Source organism: Erpetoichthys calabaricus, chromosome 9 (assembly GCF_900747795.2).
Source record: "Erpetoichthys calabaricus chromosome 9, fErpCal1.3, whole genome shotgun sequence".
Lineage (NCBI taxonomy): Eukaryota > Metazoa > Chordata > Cladistia > Polypteriformes > Polypteridae > Erpetoichthys > Erpetoichthys calabaricus.
Genome location: NC_041402.2, coordinates 69,669,190 through 69,692,466, shown reverse-complemented (window position 1 = coordinate 69,692,466; position 23,277 = coordinate 69,669,190). Strand labels below are relative to the sequence as shown.

General features: G+C 39.7%; 1 protein-coding gene across 2 annotated transcripts in view; it reads right to left on the bottom strand.

Annotated features, from left to right (window-relative positions):
- Window positions 1-14,705: 14,705 nt before the first annotated feature.
- LOC114657795 (adhesion G-protein coupled receptor G5-like) overlaps window positions 14,706-23,277 on the bottom strand; it is a 114,381-nt gene continuing 105,809 nt past the window's right edge. For both annotated transcript variants that reach the window (XM_028809697.2, XM_028809698.2), the window contains exons 13-15: window positions 22,617-22,707; window positions 17,432-17,691; window positions 14,706-15,235 (exon numbers count right to left, since the gene is read on the bottom strand). In XM_028809697.2, coding sequence (XP_028665530.1) covers window positions 15,129-15,235; window positions 17,432-17,691; window positions 22,617-22,707 — 458 coding nt within the window. In that variant the 3' untranslated portion in view covers window positions 14,706-15,128. The remainder of the gene's footprint in view (window positions 15,236-17,431; window positions 17,692-22,616; window positions 22,708-23,277) is intronic.

The window sequence follows — 23,277 nt, the reverse complement described above, 5'->3', positions numbered from 1 at the left end:
CGAGCTCAACTGACGGATATACGCCTACAACGCGCATCTCAAACCACAGAAGCAGGGCAAGCACAGGTTCAAAACAACGCAAGCTCCTACAACGCGCGTCTGAAACTACGGCTGCCCAGCGGGCATGGGTTCAAAACGCGGGGGGTAGGCGAGCGAAGTGAGCAGGGGGCACAGCCCCCTTGTCATTGTTAAATTAAGAAACATTGCCGGTACTCTAAGCAGAAATTGAAAGATGTGAGTATCGGCCCAATGCAAGCACTGATTGCTCCATTTTACAATTTGACTTATTTTGTTTTTTGATGCTGCAATTAAGATTTCCAAACCAATCATTAAATACTGTGTAGGTTTGAGAGGGTAGAAAAAGGTGATTGTCATGTAGAGGTGCAACAGATAAAAACTTCTCTACCTTGAAGTGCTTCCTGCACTGATTCCATGTTCTGAGTGATTGATGTGCAATTAGATTACTGGTATGTTGATGATAATTTGTATCTACTAGGGCACAAAGCAGGGCATATAAAGAAGTTCAGCAGGATTATATTTCTATTGCAGACCAGGCTTATGTATATTCATCAATTTGTGTTAATATCTAAGTATTTTATATATTTGCTGCCCAGTAACAGAATTGGAAGTTAGGTAGTGCCATGTCACCTTCTGTTTTAGGTCATTGTAGAGTTGTCATTTGAATGTGTGGATGTCTTGAGCTTCTAAAATCACCATGGGGCTGACCTTCCACAGCTTTATACCCTCTAATCCAAAAACGTGTGAGGAGAGCTGAATCTACTGTATCATCTTTGATGATAGCCATGCATGTCATCCCCTGTTTTGGGCCATTAGCTTACTAAACTCATGTTAACCTAATCTCATCTGTCCTATACTGTATCCAACAGGTGGGCCATGTGTAATTCTACTGTATGTTACATGTGTACTGCCATCTGCCCCGTTTTTAAAATTTTTTTTACTATTATTAAAGTGTGCAATCTATGTATCTGTACAGTTCTTCTCTGTACCGTGTACATCTGGCCTTTTTTCTATAACTCTGTTTTTGTATTTATTTTTTTGTACATCCATCCATCCATTATCCAACACGCTATATCCTAACACAGGGTCACGGGGGTCTGCTGGAGCCTTATTGCCTGTATACTTCCCCTGTAACCCCTACACCCCACCCCCCATGTTTCAATGCCTGGCTTTTGATAACTGTTTCTTGAGCCTGAATGGTATTATTAGTTCCTTAGTTTTTGTAATGTTTAGGTGTTGAAAGGAAAAAATCATCTACCACTGACCCATGACTAGTTTCATTCTCATTCATTAAGCTTACAATCACTGAGTCATCCACAGATTTAAAAATGAATCTATTTTTAACTTCTAATGTGGCAAATGTTTCTGCATTCCATGCAAAAAAGAGATGAAAGATTACACCCTTCAGGGGTGGATGAGGACAGCATGTCAGCCAGGCAACCATTTACAGTACTTTCACTCTTTGAGTCATTTTCATTTAAAAATCAAATCAGCCACTTAAAAGCTCATGAAAAGTCTAGAAACAGGAGACTGGCATGAGCCTTGATGCCTATTTAACCTTATCACTGAGCTGACTCATAGCTAATTTGTTGCTTTTAAGTACAGAGGATATGATACTACATGGAAACTAAAAAGAGTTGAAAATAGTGAGTATGTGCCCCGTCAGTGGAAAGCAGTTTTAAAAGTGTGGTTAAATGTTGAGCAATCTTTAGGACTTGGGTGCTTGTGACTCAAGCCCTTTTGAAATCAAACATGATGATCTGGTAAACCAAACCTTTTATTATAAAGTGAAATTGGCTTTAAGAAACATTACGCAACATGCTCTTTTACATTCAGGCGTGGTGTTATTAGTTGGATTAAGTGAATTTAGTAAATGGGCAGATGGATGGATTTACTTCCCATTTTTTGTGGTACTTATTTCTGACAGCCTCATAAATGCTTAATTGAATCAACTATATAATAAGACACTACTGTCTGTGTGTATCCAGTTTATGTCTGAGTAATCTGACTGGTCAGTTTGACTTTGGTTGCCCCCTCTGAGCAATCTGATTGGCCCACCTCATTTTGGCCAGATTGGTCAGTTTGGCTTTGGCTGTTCCCACTGAGCAATCTGATTGGTCAGTTTCACTTTGGTGTCATTGGTCAGTTTGACTTTCTTTTCTCAGTGATAGGGTGATGACATGATACTTTAGGGGTGCGGAGGTTAATTTCTGATTGTGACCATTTTTTTCATCTTTACAAAAAAGCAGTCAAAATAGAGCATTTTAATAAGAATAAAACAAGTAACATACCGAGCGATGTTAATTTGCCAAATACTAAGGAGGCATACCCTGTGTCACCTTCAAAGTTGGGAAGTATTTGCAAGAATTCAAATGATATTTTCACAGTGGGTATTGGGGGCCGTTCTACCATTGGTGGCAGTCAAAAAGTGGATAAGAGGTGAGCAACGCACCTTACAATGGACAGAGTCTGAGAAACAGGCTTTATCGGAATGTGATCGAGAGGGGAACCACTGGGCCAGAGAGGCTGAGACATACAAGGATACGGAGGAAAAGCATAGGAGAGATGCTGATGGCACACACAGCAGGACAGGATACCAAGCAAAGGTGTTGGACAAATGTGGCAGGTACACACAGGGCACGAGAGGTTGAGGCATGTGATGATACCGAGGAGAGAACACAGAGAAACTATAATTTTAAATTTATTCTATTACCTGTCTTTGAAATGTAAGCGGAGATAATTATTAATAAGGCTTTATAAATGATCTATCCATCCATCCATCCATTAACTGAGTCTCAATTCAAGGTTGAAAGGTGCCAGAGTCAATTATGGCAAATTAGGAGCGAGGCAAACACCAGCACTGGATAGGATACAACTCCATCAGAAAGCACACATCCCCACAAACCCTTACTGGATCATTAAAAACTGACAAATGATCTTAACATGCTAATTTTTGGGGTATATAGTAGGAGAACGCCCACACAAACACGGGATGAAAATATAAAACCTATGATTCTGAAGATGGATTCTGATCCAGTCCTCTATAGTTGACAAGCATACGTCCTAGCTGTGGTGCTGCCTTACTGCCCCTAAACTAACTACAACTCTAAAAGTAGGATTTTGGTAAAAACTGTGCTGGCCATTTGTTAAGGGGGCATGAAGGATAAAACTTTGAGTAAGAATGGGCACTCTGCCAGCTGTAACACAATTTCTCTGCACTGTAAATCTGAAGAAAAAATGCAAGCTATACAGAATACTATATTATATCTATACAAATTATATATACAGTGGAATCAAATCCAGATCCCAATGTGTTCAATGAGATGTCCTGTACAGCCAGGACAGCCAAGCCTTCGGTGCCTTCTGTGATTCTGGGGAATGTAAACTCAATCTCAAATAAGATCGACGAACTGGCTGCGCTGGTGAAAAATGTAAGGACCTACAGAGAATGCAGTTTGTTGTGTTTTTGCGAAACCTGGCTAAATAACACCATCCCAGATGCCAACGTGGAGCTATCCGGGTTTAGCACAGTTGGAGCGGACAGAGATGCAAGTACCTGTGGTAAGCACAAAGGAGGAGGACTCGCTCTCTATGTTAATACACGGTGGTGTCACTCTGGACATGTTAACGTCAAAATCTCCACTTGCTGCAGGGATATCGAACTGTTGGCCGTACGTTTACGTCCCTACTATTTGCCCAGAGAGTTTGGACATGTCATTGTTGTTATTGTATACATTCCTCCTCGGGCAGACGAGGAGTCAGCGAGTGACATCATCCATTCCGCTGTTGCTAAGTTACAAACGCAGCACCCTGAGGCGCTTGTGCTAATCGCTGGGGACTTTAATCATGTGACGCTGGACAAAACATTGCCTGCATTCTCCCAGTATGTGGACTGTAACACCCGGGGAAATAAGACTATTGATTTACTGTATGCAAACGTTAAAGACGCATACAGCGCCACCCCGCTGCCTGCGCTTGGGAAAGGAGATCATAACCTGGTTCAGCTTCAGCCTCACTATAAACCAAAAGTTAGAGTCCTACCTGTAACCACACGATCATTCAGGAAGTGGACCCTGGAGGCTGAGAATACTCTGAGAGAACTTTTTGGAACTACAGACTGGGATATCCTGCAGGGATCTCATAATGAGAACATTGAGGAAGTTGTTGACTGCACTACTGACTACATCAACTTCTGTATGGACATTGTAGTTCCAGTAAGAACAGTACGCTGCTATGCTAACAACAAGCCATGGATTACAAGTGACATCAAGGGCCTTTTGAATCAGAAGAAAAGGGCTTTTAAAGACGGTGATCAGCATGAGCTCAAGCGCGTGCAGAAGGAACTCCGAGTCCAACTCAGGGCGGCGAAGGAGCAGTACAGGAGAAAGCTGGAGCAGAAGTTGCAGAATAACAGCATGAAGGAAGTGTGGGATGGGATGAAGATCATCACTGGCTGCAGCTCGAAGCGGGGTACCACCATTGAGAGAGACGTGAAGAGAGCAAACCAAATGAACAACTTTTTTAACAGGTTTGACCACCCTAACCCACTCTCACTCTCACCTCGGAGTACTGCACCCTCCACACATCCTTCTGCTGATACCAGCATAGGAAAAACATCCCCACCCATAATAACAACAGCGCAAGTGAGCAGAGAGCTGAGGAGACTTCGTGCCAGCAAAGCAGCGGGTCCAGATGGAGTATCGCCACGACTGCTGAAGGTCTGTGCATCGGAGCTGGGGGGTCCTCTACAGCGCATCTTCAACCTGAGCCTGGAACAGGGGAGAGTCCCGAGGCTTTGGAAAACATCTTGTATCACCCCAGTCCCAAAGGTATCACGTCCTAGTGAGCTGAATGACTTTCGGCCTGTTGCTCTGACATCACATGTGATGAAGACCATGGAGAGGCTGCTGCTTCACCACCTTAGGCCACAGGTTCAACACGCCCTTGACCCTCTGCAGTTTGCATATCAGGAGAAGGTGGGAGCGGAAGATGCCATCATCTATATGCTACACCGATCCCTCTCTCACTTGGACAGAGGCAGTGGTGCTGTAAGAATTATGTTTCTAGACTTCTCTAGCGCCTTCAACACAATCCAACCTCTGCTCCTTAGGGACAAGCTGACAGAGATGGGATTAGATTCATACCTAGTGGCATGGATCGTGGACTATCTTAAAGACAGACCTCAGTATGTGCGTCTTGGGAACTGCACATCTGACATTGTGGTCAGCAACACAGGAGCGCCACAAGGGACTGTACTTTCTCCGGTCCTGTTCAGCCTATATACATCGGACTTCCAATACAAGTCGGAGTCCTGCCATGTGCAAAAGTTCGCTGATGACACTGCTATCGTGGGCTGTATCAGGAATGGGCTGGAGGAGGAGTATAGGGACCTAATCAATGACTTTGTTAAATGGTCCGACTCAAACCACCTACACCTGAACACCAGCAAAACCAAGGAGCTGGTGGTGGATTTTAGGAGGCCCAGACCCCTCATAGACCCAGTGATCATCAAAGGTGACTGTGTGCAGATGGTGCAGACCTATAAATATCTGGGAGTGCAGCTGGATGATAAATTAGACTGGACTGCCAATACTGATGCGCTGTGCAAGAAAGGACAAAGCCGGTTATACTTCCTTAGAAGGCTGGCTTCCTTCAACATCTGCAATAAGATGCTGCAGATGTTCTATCAAACAGTTGTGGCGAGCGCCCTCTTCTACGCAGTGGTGTGCTGGGGAGGCAGCATTAAGAGGAAAGACGCCTCACGCCTGGACAAACTGGTGAGGAAGGCAGGCTCTATTGTTGGCATGGAGCTGGACAGTTTAACATCTGTGGCAGAGCGAAGGGCGCTCAGCAGGCTCCTATCAATTATGGAGAATCCACTGCATCCACTAAATAATGTCATCTCCAGACAGAAGAGCAGCTTCAGCGACAGACTGCTGTCACTGTCCTGCTCCACAGACAGATTGAGGAGATCGTTCCTCCCCCAAACTATGCGACTCTTTAATTCCACCAGGGGGGGTAAACGTTAATATTTAACATTATACATAGTTATTGTCTGTTTTTTTCACCTGTATTATTATCATTCTTTAATTTAATATTATTTATTGTATCAGTATGCTGCTGCTGAAGAATGTGAATTTCCCATTGGGATTAATAAAGTATCTATCTATCTATCTTCTCAGTTATAATTAAGTCAGGTTTATTCAACATAAACTTTTCTTTCAGTCAGAACTGTCAACATACAGCCCAGTCACCTTAAGACCATTGAACACACATCTATTGTGCCTTCAGAAGGTATTCAGGTCCCTTCACTTTTTACACATTTTGTTACATTGCAGCCATGTGCTAAAATGATTTAATTTTATTTTTTCTATCGTCAAGCAACACTCAATACACCAAAATGAAAACAGGAAATTTTTGCTACTTTATTAAAAATAAAAAAAAACACAATCTCATGTTGGCACAGGTATTCAGAGCCTTTAACTCAGTATTTTGTTGAAGCCCCTTTGGCAGTAATTGCAGCCTGGGGTGTTCTTGGGTATGACATGACGTGCTTTGTACACAGTGGATTTGGGGATTTTCTGCCATAAATACAGGGTCAAAATGAAGCTGAATATTTAGATATTTAAAAAATAAACATTTGAAAATATCACCTGCACGTATGAATTTGTCTAAGCTTCATTTTGGCCTTCCAATGACAGCAGATAACAATAAGGCATTAATTGGATCAATAATTAATGTTAGCTGCCAATACAATTCACTAAGCGTTAATATAATATTTTATAATTCATCCAATAAATAACTAGAATGTAAGAGAGCTGCCTGTATGCAGGTAAAATGTACAAACACACCCTCAATGCAGCAACACTCAGAGCACTTCACATGTTGACTGACGTTAGCAGCCTTTAACAATGTGTAGTGGTCCTGGGGTCTATATGGTGGTAATAAATAATCCTCAGCCATATGTGTCAAGTAGGTACTGTGACAAATTTAGATTTCTAGACACAAGTGCAAGTGCTTTTACATGCTTTTTTTTTTTTTTTTGCTTTGCGCCCTCCCCCACTATAACCTAACATCTATGGGTGAGAAGCGAAAGCTTTAGATTCATCAAATATTTCAATCTCCGGTTTTTAACAGATCTCAACATTTTAGGGTCCCAAGATGCCGAAAACATCTATCTCGATGATGGGTGTGTGTCAGTGTGTCACAGTTTCTTGAGAACGGTCTAGAGCTAAAGGATGGAAAAATGCCAGACTCTTAAGTCTGTTATGAGATGACAATGTGCTGATTAATTTTTGACCTAAATCGTGCAAGAAAAAGACACCCTGTAGAGGAACCCTCAAATACCATAATTCTGCAATTAATTAAAATTGTTCTCGTCAATTGATTGTAATGACCTATTTTATAATCAGGAAGATCAGCATCAGAGCCGTAAATATTTACTGAAATGTTATAGAATAGTTTGGGTAACTTGGTTCCTAGGGCGCAAAGCCCACTGATGCTCATGTCCATATTTTTTCTTTTCTGCATCCCTGACTGGTGTTTACTTGAAGCCATCTCATAATGGAAAACTTTCACAAGAAGTGACTGTCAACGACATTAATCTGACGATACATAAAACAGTGATAACCCCAACAGAGTCAAGCCGCGGACCTCCATAGGTCCACTCCATTGAGGAGGTTGTTGCTGTACATTATACTGTACATCAGTGATGTTATGTGATATTCCTGGTTACACTATGGTTAAGATTAGGGTTGTGGGAGGAGTTATCTGACTCAAATTAAGTAAACCAAGTACCAAAAGTGTGTATTCCAATCGGGTGTCCAGCGGAGCTTCTGAACCGTGGAATTCTGTGAACTGTGTGTGGGAAGGGGGTGGGAGTTTCCATAGACAGTTATGTGCTTGTCCTAATCATGTCCAAAGAATTGAACTGAACACATGTGGACTCCAAACGAGGTGCGGAAACATCTCAGTGGTGATCAGTAGAATGAGATGCACAAGAGACAAATTTCAAGTGTCATAACATAAGGTCTGAAAACTTGCGCCAATTTAATATTTCCATTTTTTTATTCGTAATAAATTTGTGGAAATTCTCACAAGCAATGCTACTTACACAAGTAGAGATGCTAAACTGGGATTAATAAAGTATCTATCTATCTATCTATCTATCTATCTATCTATCTATCTATCTATCTATCTATCTATCTATCTATCTATCTATCTATCTATCTATCTATCTATCTATCTATCTATCTATCTATCTATCTATCTATCTATCTATCTATCTATCTAAACAAGTTGGATCTGTAAGGCATGCGGGCCAAGAAAAGGACAAGTTACCCTAAACAAGCTATCTTCAGTCACATACACTGACAATATGACAACATATTATGAGTTCATTGTTAGTTCCTACATTCTCTTAATGGCATAACGGTATGAGGATGTATGAGAAAAGCTAAGTCTGTTCCAAACTGAGGTTCTTTCTTGAAGGTCAGATTTGTATTGCTCAAGACTTAGGCCTCTAGAATCCCACCGATTTGTGTCTATTGTGCAAATCCAGCCCAAGCTCCATTCATTTGTTACTGTGTAGGTCTACCTGTCCTACCTGTGTAGGTAGGTTTTTATCTTCTACAGTGCAGTATGTTTTTCATAAGACTGTTTTGTATTACAACATCGTATTGGTGGATGTATTTATATACCATAAGTGATCATTTATAATTTATAAAACAATTTTGTTCCTGATTTTATTTATGTATTTATCTGTCTGTTTTCAGTTCAGTTTTTTAAATACATCCTCTTTGAAAACTGAACACTGAAAGGAGGTATACAATTAAGTTTCATTGAAAAGCATAAATCAAAAGTGAAATTGATTTAATGTAGGTCTAATGCAATGGCCCAGAAACAAATGGGGAAAAATAATTGTGTTTTTCGGCTTGGTGTTTCCTCAAATTCGGCTTCGGCGCATCACTTCTGCGAGGGTTTGGTGAGGAGTCCTGAAAGGAATGTCAGATCTGTTTGAAGAGGTCAAATCCTGAAGGGTTTATTTTCATGTAATATGGCATTCTGATAAAGTCTGCTTAAATGAACAACTCTTTTGTTATGATGTTCTTATGGATCACAGCTAAAGGGATCACCTTGATATAAAGATGAAGTAGCCCTCCAGCCTGATGAAATAATCCCTTTCAGACGAGAAGAGCACGATGTGAAACACTTCAGAAGAAGTCAGTTAACACAGATGATCTCACTTCCCCCTTTTTGGAAGGGAATTTTTGTAATGGTTGCATATTCAGTTGCTAAAGAAGGAAATCTAACAAATCTACAAAGCTGATTTTAAAAGAACAACTTTTTCCACAAGCTAGTAGCTTTGTCCCGATTAAAAAAAAAAAATAAAAAATTTAAGAATAACATTTTTTTTGGTTACCACAGACATCAAAATGCACGCCTGGCATATCATTCAGGTGTGTTTGAGGGCTGTGTGGGCACTGTAGCACTCAGGCGCCTGCCTCGGGGGTTACCTAACATTCACTTAGCTAGCGAACTAGAGAACAATTGAATTCAACTTTTTTTGATATTTAAAATAAATTGTTACTTGGGTCTTGATGAGTTTGAGTCCGCATATTCTCTTAAGTGTATGCCACATTGAAAAAATAGATTGCAATTCAGATTGTGGATCATGATATGATTTTTTGGAAAGATCGCCCACCCCTAATTTGACTAATCAAGTTTTCAAATTTATGTACGATTCATTAACCCTTTGGTGAGCTACTTGGAAAGGGGTGGCGAGCTACCGGTAGCTCGCGAGTAACATGTTGGAGACCCCTGTTCTAGAACATTCCCAGTCCATTTTAGGGTTGCGGGTGTTAATACAGCCATGGTTTCTCCTCTTGCTGGGGTCTGATCCGTTGTTTTAGGTCCTTTTTGTTCATTTTTGTATCATTTATTTGGTTAACATTACTTTTTTTTTTAAGTATTTGTTTTGTGTTCTATGCCAGTGTTTTGTGGGCTGTCCCCCAAAGGGTGGGACCATCTGCCCATCACCACCAGGAACTGCCCTCAGCCCTATTAAGATAAGGGTTTCCCACAGTTCCTGACAGTTCAGTAACCTAAAGACTGGTAACTGAGGCCATGGAGAGACAAATGGAGCAGTCAGGAAGGCTGTTAAAGGAGAGCTGGTGTGCTGCTTGTTTGGCCGATTTAAGGTGAGCAGCTACTGTGTGCTTATTTAAAACTGAACTGCGTTAGCAAAGATTGAATCACATGTTAGGAAAGTGCATGCTTTTATTTTGGAACCAAAGACTGTGAAAAGTATAAAAACTCCGGCAACTGCACTGAAAATTTAAGCTCACCTAGAGATGGATGGAAGACATTGCTCCTGCCTGTGACTAGGACTGTGGCCCCCCGCACTCTCAAAGTGAACAGAGCCAGCTGCCAGGAACCCCACCACTGTAGCATGCTTTGCCAGGAGCTTCCTTTGACTTAATTTTGTTTTACACTCCAGTAAATAATTAAAGAGGCTACATGTATCCTTTCTTTAGTGTTATTTTTTCTTCTTCATCTTAAAATTACCACTGTAGCACTATGGAAGGATATAACAGTTTATTTCATAAAATATATTGTAGAGGGCAGCATGCCAGGATTAGCTCAACCACTTTACCCGTCCAGGAGGCCAATGCAATGGAGAGATCGGTTGTGCTCCAAAACAAGGCGGTATTGTTCCACCAACCCACTAGATGGCAGCCATTCAGGCACCTGCAGGGTATACTGGGAACTGTAGTCCAGTGGGGCTATGAGGGTGTGCTGCAGGGAGTTACACTACCTACTTTACTTTTACCGTATGACCTGGAAGTTATTTCAGCGGGCATTCATTCCCCTTGCACTGGAGGTACTCCCAGGTCTTCAATAAAAAGAAGCGCACTGCCTTGTCCAAGTAAGTCAGTGTCACAACAACACCCACCTAGGAGGAGTGGAGGAATAAAAGAGAGAGAAGAGGAGAAGAGAAGAGATAATATGTGGCTGCTCAACATATATGAAACCTTTTTGTAAGGTATTGCTGTTAGTAAATCTTTTTATTTATACTGGGACTTGTGTCATTGTGAGGGTTTGAGGTGTTGCAGTGCCACCTCTAGGTCAAACTTTATATATACGGAATATCTAGACAGCGTAATGTTACACATGCATGTCAAGAGGGACAACTTCACGACTCATCCAAGGTATGCAGTACCCTACTGGGTCAAGAAGGGGCACTACTGCTAACAGTTCTGCCTTTTTTCTCTTCCGTAGCAGCAAGAAGATTTCCATTGGGAGCAACTAACTTCACCCCTTCGGGCATGAGACCTATCAACACCCCCGAATGTTGGCATCTCATTTGGACCTGCACAACTTCGAGGATGGAACTCTGACACTTTGACCCACACATAACAGCTACTTTAGATAATGCTGGAAAGGTTAGTTGTGTTCTATTTTGTGCCCGTGAGTGCTTATTTTGTTTATTATTTGCCACTGAAATTCAAACTAGGCAACCCGTATTTCTTCCATTCATTCAAATGTCATGCGAAGTTGATGAGTTTACTTGTGTTTGTTTCTGCTGTGATTTTGTGATTTTTGACTACATGCTCTGTTTTTATTTTGGACTTTGTTCTTCTTGGGCTGCCTTTGTCTTTTCAGGCAACTCCTTTTGCCTTAAGTGCTCCACGGAGCTTTAAGAAGATAATCTTTCATTTTATAAAGATCTTGTGTTTGCCCTTATATCTAGCCAATCTTCGACAGTAAATCCACAACCCCAGTGAGCGTTTTGGAGAACTGAGGGACTCTCTTTGTGTAATGGTGGGAGTCAACGGTTATCTCACCAGGACTGGGTAAAAGGCCGAAAACAGACCTGGATGGGACTCTGGTCCATCAGAGGAGCCACCCCCACTAACACACGTACATAAACACACACACACAATACAAAAAGAGTTGTAATTAATTCTCTGTCTGCTTGAGCATGTCAGGCCATTGTAATTTCCATGAAATGAGACTTGTAAAGCTGTTCAGTTATGGCAAATGTTAGGGAATAACCAAAGTGAACAGTGAACATTATTAGAGCAAGTGACCATAATGGATACCTCCGCGAATGTGGCACTCTAAAGATAAATTATAGGGCGACCAGGTTTTCAAAATCCCAGACTTGGACATTTGTGTAGCATGTATGGCCTCTCATTAAGCCCATCCGCATAATGCTTGCTTGATCTCATCATTATCAGAGAGGGATCAGGGCAAGAGAAAAAAAATCAAAACACTTTCACAAATGAACTTTGTTATTTGGATAGCCTGTTATGTATTCTTAAGTTATTTATCAGGACACAAAGCTTGAAATCGGTACTATCACTGGGACGTCTGGTCACCTTAGCAAATTACAGTGAAATATTTCAGTGAAAAAGTGAATTGTTATAATCTGTGGGTAATGGAACCATGAAATTGTCTGACGGTTAATACAGAGTAAGTATTTATTTATTTTATGCTTAATGGCGTACACGCCACAAGGTACTTAATTCATATCTGTTTTATTTTCCTTGCTTGCATTTTATACTTTTATGGTAAGGAACGTCATTTAATTTACATGTAATGAATTAAAGCATCAGGAGAGGTGAAACACAGATGCACTGCTTCTCTTCTGTTTGTTCTCAAGCAAGTAGGAACTATGAAGACTTTATGAAGCAGAAACAGAAACAGCAGATGGGGAGGTTTCCACGCATGCCTGGCTCGACTTGCAGGTACAGACTTGCCACTTGTAACTTCCCAACCGCTCATGCAGTCTGTTGGTGTTTCATTAGCTTTTACTGGGCATCTATAATGGCTATCGGAAGTGAAAAAGAGGAAAATATGCAAGTTAGTGTAACTACTGTCAAGGTAAAATTGAAACAGTAAAGTAATACGTAGTTAAAGTCACACAGAATGTTTCTCTCTTTTAAGGTGCACAAGGTTGTGGATTTGGCAGTGTTTTTCACAGGGAGATTTTGAAATGATAAAACATTATAGAACGCAATCTGTTTGAGATATCTCATTGAAAATTAAACTGCCTTGACAAATTTTCTTGAAGAATAAGTGTGCCATATTTCATCAAAATCGCTCCACTGAGTTGTTTTGTGCTGCCAGATAGACAGACATAGCGAACGCAATAGGTGCTTTGTGCATTTTATGCAAACACACCTAATAAAAGGCAGCTATTCAGTTTTTTCACAATCAAGTTATCAAATGAGCCCTTGGCCTTCCATCATGGACCAGAGAAGAGTTAACGATTCTTAAGATGTAAATTTGTTTCATTGCAGCAGCTGTTTTCAAAACAAAAATGTTAAAAATATTCATATAAACAAAGGGTGGGCAGCATTGGTCCTGGAGGGCCGCAGTGGCTGCAGGTTTTTGTTCCAACCCAGTTTCTTAATGTGAAGTCAGTCATTGCTGATGAAGCACTTATTGCTCAAGTGACATTTTTCTGCTTCATTTTAGTGGTCTCGCTTGTTAAGGCCCCCCTCCCACCCCTTATTTGGTTATTTCAATCTTAATCCACTGCATTCTCTGTTTTTAATGGCTCCTTATTAGCAATAAGCTGCAAATGACAAAGGAGCCATCAGTTCTCCATCTAACTTGTTTCCATTTACACCTGTGTAGATCCATCATACACTATTTGGTTTAATAAAACACTTAAGAGAAAAAAGTGACAGACTGAAATTTTTCAGTTTTAGGCTTCAAATCATTTGGATGATAGCCTTGGAAAGAAGTAAAATCTATGATATAAGAACCTAACATTGCAGACTAACAAGTGTCACGCACGTGCGAGTAGGAGGACGTTGTATGGACCAAGTGAGGGTAATTCCACGCCAGGCCAGGGAGTGCGGGGTGCACTAAACCTTCTTCTGTTGTCTCTGCACACCAGCCATCGGAAAACCTCTCTGACTCATCCCTGAAGACGTCACTTCTGGTTGTGATGTCAGAAGAAGGTCACTTCTGGTCTTTACATTTAAAATCACCATCTTTACAAACTCAGTTCAGTTCACTTTTGGACTCTTTTAAAGACACTTCTGTCTCATTTTAAAAACCATTGCAGCCAGGGATAATACATGGGTGGCTGCCCTAAACCTTTTTAAGTGTGTCGAGTCTGATCTTTTCATACAAGCCATAAAATTAAATAAGGTCTGAGACTGGCAAGGATTGGTTTCTAATTAAGCAATTGGGAACAAAAAAACTGCAGCCACTGCGGCCCTCCAGGATTGACGTTGCCCACCCGTGATATAAACTTTTCTTTCAATAGGCACCAGGGTATTACATTATGTCACAGTGTTCACAGTTACATAGTCCTCATTATTTAGAAGATTATGTTTGATTGGTGTGTTCATTCCTTTCTTTTAAAGACAATGTTTGTGACTGACTGTCACAACTCTGGTAAACTAAATCTAGTTATTTGGAACATAAAAGTGTGAAATGAAATGAATTAATTTTTTTGTCAATCGCGTACAACATTTATGCATAGTTCTCAGTCCATTTCTTGTGATGGATGAGTCCTACCATCACCTTAGTATAGAAAAACTGAAAATAAACCTGAACTTTAAGGGTTTTAAAATTGTTGTACACTTAAAGCCTGATGTCATTTTGTAACATTGCTTTCCCAAGGTTTTTATCGTATTAAAAGAAAGACAGTTCATATACAGAGCTTTTTATTATAAAACTTTAAATCTTTATTAATTACACACATTTAATCCAGCTTTACAAAACACAAATGTACAAAAAAACATAAAAATGCAATTTACTCAACAGCCAGAAGTACAGGAAAAGAAAATAATTGCACGTTTTAAATACACATGTAGTTTACAAAACAGCTGATGAATTACAATAAATATAAAAGATTATTACCTTTTCATTTTACAGATGGAATGGGAACATGTCAAACAAAACCAGCAGCTCCGAGATTTGTCAAAAGTACTTGAGCATCTCCATCTACTGGCTGAAATATGAAATTTACTTTTTATAGTAAGTTCAGTTTAACACAATAAAACAAGTGATTTATGTATCTGTTTCCAATTCCAAGAAGAAAGTGCAATGCTACAGCAGACGTACACCTTGCTGTCTTCAAATGATTATGAGCTTAAAGGCTTTCCCTCTGTTGTTGAAGATGTAGAAGTCCCATATCTGGATGTCCTTGTCGTCTTTACCACAAAGCAATAGCGTAAGAAAAGGAAGAAGCCTGTTAAAGAATCGGGAAATAAAAAGAGAAGTGAACCCCTAGTTTAAAATGCTTGTTTGTTTACTAAGATCCCATGAAGGATTCATGGTGGTGAGTGACCATTGCCTCTTTTACATCCTACTTCTTATTATTTGTTGGGTATACCTTAAGGCATTTATTTATTAATTAAACAGGTAACGTGATACTGAGTGCCTACAATTCAGTGTGCATCACTCTTACCTCGTTGAGCCTTCTTGTATAAGTGTCATTATTCTATTAGCCAACGTACAAAGACTCATGTGGTAAGTGCACATACATGCAAAAAGCTATTTAGTTTTAGCCATTTGTCATCCAGACTTGAGCGCTAGAAATGCCACTACCTTGCAACCATAGAAAAGACAATTGACTTACTTCACTGAACAGAATAACAGGATTCAACTTAACTAACACAATTACAAAGGTTTCTCTAATAACCTTAGGTCACTGGACTAATGGTGGCTGAAAATGGGGCTTTGCTTCTTCTTTTGGCTGCTCCCGTTAGGGGTCACCACAGCGGATCATCTTCTTCCATATCTTTCTGTTCTCTGTATTTGTTCTGTTACACTCATCACCTGCATGTCCTCTCTTACCACATCCATAAACCTTTGCTTAGGCCTTCCTCTTACCTGGCAACTCTATCCTTAGAATCCTTCTCCCAATATACCCAGCATCTCTCCTCTGCACATGTCCAAACCAACGCAATCTTGCCTCTCTGACTTTGTCTCCCAACCGTCCAACGTGAGCCAACCCTCTAATGTACTCATTTCTAATCCTATCCATTCTTGTCACACCCAATGCAAATGGCCACTGTTATATGTAAATAATAAATTATAAATCAACCACTTGCCACATTAGTAATGTCTTGGCTATACTTTTACAACCAAACATTTCAATGGTAGTATATACTGTATAAGCAATTATCCTTCTTCTATAATCCCAGTGTTTAATGATAAATGCATATTATTCAAATTCCTAACAAGAAGTTTTTGCTGTGCAGGAGTAAGTTGTGAACGGACGCAGGTTTGTTGGGAGTGGGCGGTCAAAGGGCAGACAAACCTTTGAGGAAATTGCTTCTTGTAAAGTAAAATAAATAAACTTTAACCAATATTCTAATCAATGAAGTGCATGTAGTCAGACTGTCAGAGCAGGGTAGCAAATGCTGTTCTGTGAATATCTGTCAAATATGCTATGTGGATAGCTGTCATATTGCTTATTATTTTTTTTGATATGCTAGGTTTATAACTCTTAATTTGTGACGATCAACCTTTATAGCACGTCACCAAGCCGCTGCAGATGATTCAAAGTGCAGCGGCATATCTGGTGTTCAATCAGCCACAGCAGCGTCATGTCATTTTTAGATCACTACACTGGCTTCCTGTAGCAGCAGGTATTAAGTCCTTGATGCTCACCTATAGAGTAGTCAATTGATCTGCACCAATATATATGGAGGCACTTCTGAGGCTCCTATGCTCCTTCTTGACCACTCAGGTCTGTGCCATCGTGTGATATCAACTCTCAGTCCAGACTCTTTTTTCATGCATAGCTCCTGACTGGTGGAATGGGCTGCCTGCCTCCATTTGAAATCCTGACTCACTCAATGTGTTTAAAAAGCATATGAAGACCTTTGTTTGGTGAATTTCTGTCTTATCCGATACTAACTGCACAATTTTTTAACCTAGGAATTATAACTAGCTTGCATTTTATTCTGAACTCTGAAACAAAAAAGTCTAACAGCTTCTTCCACAGAGGAAGGAAGGCAAAGTGGGAGCCTCAAAAAAGTGTCATTCATTATTGAATTTGTTAATTAAATAATCTCATATCTTCATATATTACAGAACTATACCTCTTCTTAAGACTCTAAGGGGTATTATATCCAAAATTATTTTTTTTTAATTTACTGTGAAAGCCCAGGCACACAGGCCCGCTTCTAAAGGTCCTTCCTTTAGTAATATGTAAAAACTATGTGATAGTAATTTATAACACCATTAATCCTATCATGTTCTTGCTCAGTACACTCCAACAATGTGCCGTGACTCTATTGTCAGCCTTATCCTATGTGGTACACGTGTACTGCATTTTACATGTTCAATGCCCGACTATTTAGAAGTTAACCCTGTAGCAAAAATTCCAATTCTTATTGCAGTACTACAGACCCAACTGTAATATCACCCTGCTTACCTTGTAGAGAATTCAAGATAGTGAAGACATACTGCGCAATTTTTGTCAGTCCTCCAAAACTGAAGAAGGCAATGCCCCATGAAGTTCCCAACAATACAGTAAGTCCCAAAACTGACCAAATCTTTGCTGCTTTTCTAAATGGACTTCCGGTTCCCAGGTGATAAATTGTGGTACTCAGCATAATTAGGTTTAGAGTGAAAATCAAGCTGAAATACCCCACGTTTGTAATGTAATGGGCCAACTGAATTTTCATCCAGCACCTGTATATCCATTAAGCACAAACACAAAAATCAGTTTAAGTATAAAACAAATAAATATCAGTTGTGGAAAACATACTTATTAGAGCTGAAACTGAATCACAAAAGAAGGTTTCAAAATTGACTTCATATATCACATTTAACATGAATAAATTAAGTGCTGCACTTTCATAATGGAAGTTAAAATTAGTAATAGTAGTAATTAGTAATTCTGCCCAGTACAGTGGAACCTCGGTTCACGACCATAATTCATTCCAAAACTCTGGTCGTAAACCGATTTGGTCGTGAACCGAAGCAATTTCCCCCATAGGATTGTATGTAAATACAATTAATCCGTTCCAGACCATACGAACTGTATGTAAATATATATTTTTTGTAAGTTTTTAAGCACAAATATAGTTAATTAAACCATAGAATGCACAGTGTAATAGTAAACTAAATGTAAAAACATTGAATAACAGAGAAAACTAACACTGCAATAGTTTGCGCTATAGCGCTACCAACCGCTGGCTAAAAACACTTTTTTTTAATGAGTTTAAGCACAGGGAAAAAAATGAACATTTGAAAAAATCCATAATTTAATAAACCACCAAGAAAAGTAACATTGCAACAATGCATACTAAGAACCGATCGCTGTAAACAGAAGTGAAAACAAAATCAAGCCCAATGAATTTTTTAACTGCCTTCCTACCTTATGTGTCCAGCTCTCTCTGTCTCGCGCTACCTGTGTGTGTGCCTCTGTCTCTCGCACTGCCTCTGTGTGTGTGCATGTGTGTGTGTGTGTCGCGCTCTCTCGCTCTCTCTCTTGCTCGCTGCACAGGAAATGCACAGGGAGAGACTGAACATGTACAAACCGAAAGGGAAACTGGCTTGTTTGTACAGTGATCCCTCGCTATATCGCGCTTCGCCTTTCGCGGCTTCACTCTATCGCAGATTTTATATGTAAGAATATTTAAATATATATCGCGGATTTTTTGCTGGTTCGCGGATTTCTGAGGACAATGGGTCTTTTAATTTCTGGTACATGCTTCCTCAGTTGGTTTGCCCAGTTGATTTCATACAAGGGACGCTATTGGCAGATGGCTGAGAAGCTACCCAGCTTACTTTCTCTCTCTCTCTCTTGCGCTGACTTTGACTGATCCTGACGTAGGGGGTGTGAGCAGGGGGGCTGTTCGCACACCTAGACGATACGGACGCTCGTCTAAAAATGCTGAAAGATTATCTTCACGTTGCTACCTTCTGTGTGCAGCTGCTTCGTGAAGCGACATGCTGCACGGTGCTTCGCATACTTAAAAGCACGAAGGGCACGTATTGATTTTTGTTTGTCTCTCTCTCTCTCTCTCTCTCTCCCTGCTCCTGACGGAGGGGGTGTGAGCTGCCGCCTTCAACAGCTTTGTACCGGTGGTGCTTCGCATACTTAAAAGCCAAACACCCCTATTGATTTGTTTGCTTTCCTCTCTGTTTTTCTTTGAAGAGGAAGATATGTTTGCATTCTTTTAATTGTGAGACAGAACTGTCATCTCTGTCTTGTCATGGAGCACAGTTTAAACTTTTGAAATAGAGACAAATGTTTGTTTGCAGTGTTTGAATAACGTTCCTGTCTCTCTACAACCTCCTGTCAGAGTCAGTGTAGCCGTCTAATAGGAACTTTTAGAGCACTTCATGTGTCCCTCAGCTGACAAGCTTTATGGAAATGCTGATTTCATTTTCCAGCAGGACTTGGCACCTGCCCACACTGCCAAAAATACCAATACAGTAATCCCTCGCTATATCGTGCTTCGCCTTTCATGGCTTCACTCCATCGCGGATTTTATATGTAAGCATATTTAAATATATATCGTAGATTTTTCGCTGCTTCGCGGGTTTCTGCGGACAATGGGTCTTTTAATTTCTGGTACATGCTTCCTCAGTTGGTTTGCCCAGTTGATTTCATACAAGGGACGCTATTGGCAGATGGCTGAGAAGCTACCCAGCTTACTTTTCCCTATCTTTTGCGCTGACTTTCTCTGATCCTGACATAGAGGGATTGAGCAGGGGGGCTGTTCGCACACCTAGACGATACGGACGCTCGTCTAAAAATGCTGAAAGATTATCTTCACGTTGCTATCTTTTGTGCAGCTGCTTCCTGAAACACATGCTGCACGGTGCTTCGCATACTTAAAAGCTCAAAGGGCACGTATTGATTTTTGTTTGTCTCTCTCTCTCTCTCTCCCTGCTCCTGACGGAGGGGGTGTGAGCTGCCGCCTTCAACAGCTTTGTGCCGCGGTGCTTCGCATACTTAAAAGCCAAACAGACCTATTGATTTGTTTGCTTGTTTGCTTTCCTCTATCTCTCTGACAGACTCTGCACTCCTTTGAAGAGGAAGATATGTTTGCATTCTTTTAATTGTGAGATGGAACTGTCATCTCTGTCTTGTCATGGAGCACAGTTTAAACTTTTGAAAAAGAGACAAATGTTTGTTTGCAGTGTTTGAATAAAGCTCCTGTCTCTCTACAACCTCCTGTGTTTCTGCGCAAATCTGTGACCCAAGATGACAATATAAAAATAACCATATAAACATATGGTTTCTACTTCGCGGATTTTCTTATTTCGCGGGTGGCTCTGGAACGCAACCCCCGCGATGGAGGAGGGATTACTGTACCTTGTTTAATGACCATGGTATCACTTGATTGGCCAGTAAACTCACCTGACCTAAACCCCATAGAGAATCTATGGGGTATTGTCAAGAGGAAGATGAGAGACACCAAACCCAACAATGCAGACGAGTTGAAGGCCCTCTCAAAGCATAATAAATGGCTTCTATAACACCTCAGCAGTGCCACAGGCTGATCAACTTCATGCCACGGCGCATTGATGCAGTAATTCATGCAAAAGGAGCCCCAACCAAGTATTGAGTGCGTATGTGGACATACTTTTCAGTAGGCCAACATTTCTGTATTAAAAATCATTTATTTTATTGTTCTTATGTAATATTCTAATTTTCTGAGATACTGAATTTTGAGTTTTCATTAGCTATAAGCCATAATCAGAAAAATGAAAAGAGATAAACACTTGAAATATATCACTCTGTGTGTAATGAATCTATATAATATATGAGTTTCACTTTCAGAACTGAATTATTGAAATAAATGATCTTTTCGATGATATTCTAATTTATTGAGATGCACCTCAATAGTAATAGAAGTTGTGGTATAGTAGTTGTGGACTACTAACCTATTTGTTGATTTCTCAGAATAGTAAAATGTAAATTTCCAATTATACAGAACAAGGACAGTAAGGTACATGAAAGTTTTACATTAACAGTAAAAAGTAATTGTTTTGCACTATAGACTTACTGGGTAACTATGTAAATGTTTACATACATGTGCTAATCAAAGCCTATCTGGAACTTATTTTTCTTACCTGGAAAATCTTAGGACAAATTTGTCATTAACAGACAAACAGAATAAGGAAATTTACATTATCCATATTAGTTATTCTGGTAAAGTGGATAGTGCTACTGCCTTACAAGTTTAAAAATGTAGCCTATCATGAGTTTTGTTTTTCATTTTTGCAGCTATTCCTTGCTATTCAAAAATACTCAAGACAACTTTTTGGGGCTTTAGGGGACGAAAGAGGCTAATGGTTAGGTTTTTGTTTTAGTGTGTTTTTAACATCATTAGAAAGAAATTATGTTCTGCCAGAGTGTCATTTTGTTTTTCTTATGGGTGCTGCTATTTTGGGGCATTTGTTGACTTTGGCTTTCTGTGACTGCTAAGCAGAACAACCAGGAGTGTGTGACGTCATTATAGCTATGGATAAATGCCAGTGTTGTACATTTCCAAGATTATGTATATTGTATAAAAATACTTTGTAGTGGTTCAAATGCTGAATCAGGATTAGCAAATACCGTATTTACATGTTTCTTTTAAATTTGATTTTTGAATGACATATTCCTTTTGCTACTTGATCTATTGTCTTTTTGGTATTAAACCTCTGCCTGCCCTTTGTTAGTCCTTGTTTCTTTTCTACTTCAATTTTTCACCATTCAATTACTATTGTCAGTGTTGCTGATCAGAACACAGCCCTGTACTCACAGTTCTTACTGCATATGTAAGACTGATGTGTTGATCCTCAGATTCACATTAAACTACAGTTGCAAGACTGTTCATGAAACCTCAAAAACAAAATTAAACTAAATGATTGCTTGCAAATTTATCACAGTAACTGAACAATTTCAATGTCTTCTGTGTATAATGACTCCTTTTACATAAAGGAATAATTTAAATTTCTCTGAGTCTTGTTGCTTCTCTGTCATATTTACTAAACATGGAGGCTTTGCTTCAAAGGCAAGGTACTTTAATAATAACTGAACAGAGTACAAGTAAATACACAGAACTGTTGTACAGAGTTTTAAAATTAAACTTCACATTCTAAATTAGTAGCTTATTCTGCTCTGTTCCCTGAGCAAACGTTTCCATCTCGGCTCTTATGTAAAATCAAAGTTGGGAAGTACATGCAGAAGTAAACAGCAGATAAACAGAGTGGGCTTTGCTTTCTTAGGCACACACAGGCAGTTCTGAACAAGTGCAAATCTATGATTGTAGACGGCAGCAGAAGAACAGCACTGATCCGTTGCATTTAACTACTCATTTACAGCTTACTAGATAGTCATGCATAGCTGAAATGGGAGCTATGGAGGAAATGTAAAGTATACTCAAATTTGTGAAAAAAAAAGTGATGCTTTAAGCATTTTGATTCATTTAGAATTTCTTATTTTTGTCCAGTGTTTCTAGCTCTATTTTGTGATTTGTTTGAGGATCATATAGTGACAAGATTTCTCTGTGCACAATATGTTGACTGCATGCTATGTTTAACATATTCTATGTTTCTTCAAGAGAATGTATTCTCCAACTTCTATCTTTAATTAATAACATTAGTATACTTACATTGTTACTTTTGTATTCTGTTCAGTTGGGATCTCATACCAGCCATAAACATTTGTGGACACACTTATGACCACTGCAATCAATGGAAGCACTAAAAAACAAAAAAGGTACAGAGTTGTACAGTACAGTTTAATCACATTTACAGAAATAAATGGAGTGGAATGCACATGTTTGAGAATACTTTTGTCTTTGTAGTCGTCCTAATCAAAATCGATACTGGATTACTCTCTGTGTCAGGATCAGGCAATGGAGCTGTTACATAGCCTTGTTGAACAAGTAAAACGAGAAAGTTTCATGCTTTTTGGAATACTGCAGTGTTAGTTTTCATTTTATGGACACACTTAACCGGGGTGGATAGATGTCTTTAATTACACTCCTTACTCAACTGTGCCTGTTGTTCTGTATTTCCTCAATGTCGAGACCTACTTCAGTTTTTTTTCTTCCACAAAATTTGATAAAGATCTGCAAGGTGGCTTGGTTATCTGGGAAAAGATTGGTGTTCAGTATATTGTAGCTACTGTACTTAATCTGAGATTCTGCAGCTATGTCACATTTTATAAGCAGCACTAGAAAGCAGATGTTTTAGTTAGGGCAAAATTGCACCTGACACCATTATGAAGTGTGGCATAGTGGGATGAATTGTAATTTACAACAATGTCTG